Source organism: Hipposideros armiger, unplaced genomic scaffold (assembly GCF_001890085.2).
Source record: "Hipposideros armiger isolate ML-2016 unplaced genomic scaffold, ASM189008v1 scaffold_9, whole genome shotgun sequence".
Lineage (NCBI taxonomy): Eukaryota > Metazoa > Chordata > Mammalia > Chiroptera > Hipposideridae > Hipposideros > Hipposideros armiger.
This window is the reverse complement of record NW_017731359.1, coordinates 3,934,139-3,936,123: the sequence shown is the minus strand read 5'-3', so window position 1 is coordinate 3,936,123 and position 1,985 is coordinate 3,934,139. Positions and strand designations below refer to the sequence as shown.

General features: G+C 45.5%; 1 protein-coding gene across 1 annotated transcript in view; it reads left to right on the top strand.

The window, feature by feature from the left end:
- Window positions 1–32: 32 nt before the first annotated feature.
- The window catches only part of UTP4 (UTP4 small subunit processome component), a 34,819-nt gene continuing 32,866 nt past the window's right edge, over window positions 33–1,985 (top strand). The window contains exons 1-2 of the mRNA XM_019654747.1: window positions 33–100; window positions 1,201–1,361. Of these exons, the coding sequence (XP_019510292.1) occupies window positions 1,203–1,361 (159 nt within the window). The 5' untranslated portion in view covers window positions 33–100; window positions 1,201–1,202. The remainder of the gene's footprint in view (window positions 101–1,200; window positions 1,362–1,985) is intronic.

The window sequence follows — 1,985 nt, the reverse complement described above, 5'->3', positions numbered from 1 at the left end:
CACTGCCTGCGCACTTCCGGCCTTGCGCCGCGAGCACTTCCGGGGCAGAACGCGCGCGCACGTGGGTCCTGGGCGGAGAGAGGCGAGCGCCCATCTGCGGGTGAGTTGGGGAAGGGGTGTGAGGAAGCGACTGCGAGAGAGGGGATTTTGAGGGGGTCCTGCTTGCTCTGGGTCGACGCCCGGTGGAACTTGCCGGTTCCCTGTGCCCAGGCCAGGTGGGGGCTACTCATAGATCCCGGGAGAGGGAAGGGGAGGCGGAGACCTTGTGCGTCTTCAGTCGCCGTCTTAGCCGGGCCGGGCCGAACGTACCTATTCTGCCCGCGGGTTCCTAACCTTGAAGCGAGACGAGTGAGGGGCGAACCAGACCCGGCCCCTACCCTTGCGGAATGCGTTGGCTGGCGGCGGGGATGGGGTGGAAGGGGTAGTTAGTTGACAGATGCCAGACCAAGTCCTGTCGCTTCCTCCATGAGGACCTCTAGGTTCTGCCTGTCCCATCAGCCCACCGACACTACCATAGTTTGAGTTTGTGATTTCCAAACTTAGTCATGCAGTAGAATTAGGGAGAGGTGCTTGCTAAAATGTAGATTCCTATTGTCCCCCCGCCCCCAAGAGATTGGAATTCTGAAGCTATGAAATTGGACCTGGAATATTGCATTTTAAAAACCACTTTTCGAGGTGATTTTGATGCAGCAGTTCAGCAGACCTTTCTTTGAGAGACTGATGTGGGCTGTCAGCATGCCTTGCCTCTTTAAAATGGTCGTGATATTTAACCTCCTCTTCACCCTCCAAAAAACCTCACACACAAAATAGAAAGGAGGACCTTAGTTCTGCCTGGAATGCAACTGGTCAGCTCCATATGTCTCCCTTCGTTCAAGTGCTTACTCCCATTAGACAGAGAATGAGGTTATGTTCAGTTTATTGCTCTAAGATCAAGTTTTAGATTGTCAGGCAGTTGTCAGGATTGTTAGAAGTCTAGGTGATGCTCTGTGAGTTGATCTTTTAAATTTTTCACAGAAGAATCTTGAGCTTCTGGAGGTTGTTTGATAGATTTTAGTGTGTGGCATGAAAATATCATTCGTTAGCTACTTACAAATAAACCTCCACAAGATATAGTTAGCGTCTTCCATCCAGAACAGTGATAACAATACGTATGACATACTGCAGTTAACTTTTAACAATGACTCTTTTTTCCTCCCCTAGGAATGGGTGAATTTAACGTCCATCGAGTTCGTTTCTTTAATTATGTTCCATCAGGGATCCGCTGTGTGGCTTACAATAACCAGTCAAACAGATTGGCTGTTTCAAGAACAGATGGCACTGTGGAAATTTATAACTTGTCAGCAAACTACTTTCAGGAGAAAGTAAGTCATTTATGAGCCTGATATGGTGTTTCTGATGTTAATTTTCTTCTTAAGTTCAATTCTACAAAAACTTGTATGTCTTTTATAGTCAGTCATAGGGATCAAAAGACAGTGACTCTCCCTACCCTCTCTGTAGTTGTTTTGAATTACTTCTGTAGCATGTGATTTTTTTGTCTGACTGATGAGAAGAAGCTCAGAGTTTTGATCTGTGTACTGCTGGTTAGAAAGGTCCTACCTAGGAATTGGTGGCAGCCCACTATCATTTGAAAACTGAGGTTTGCTTGTTCTTTGGGGCACAAGAAAGAAAATTGTTAAGACCATTGCTTTATATCAGTTTTCACACCATTGCAACTTTGGTAAGGTGACATTTCCTCCTGGGGGTGTCAGTAGCAATGTCATTGTCAATTCAGAAAAATTGATGAAACATTTTAATAGTAAACTTTTTGGTGATGTAATAGCAGGAAGATGGATTCCTAAGTTCAGCTGTCTGAGGATGTAGACTTACATGCCTATATTTGGGAGTAAAGGAGATGTTATATTAGAGAAAATACCATTTGGATGTATGCAGAGGGCAGTTACAGCACCATTTTTTTCAAAGGCACTGATTACTGATTTCATGTGCAA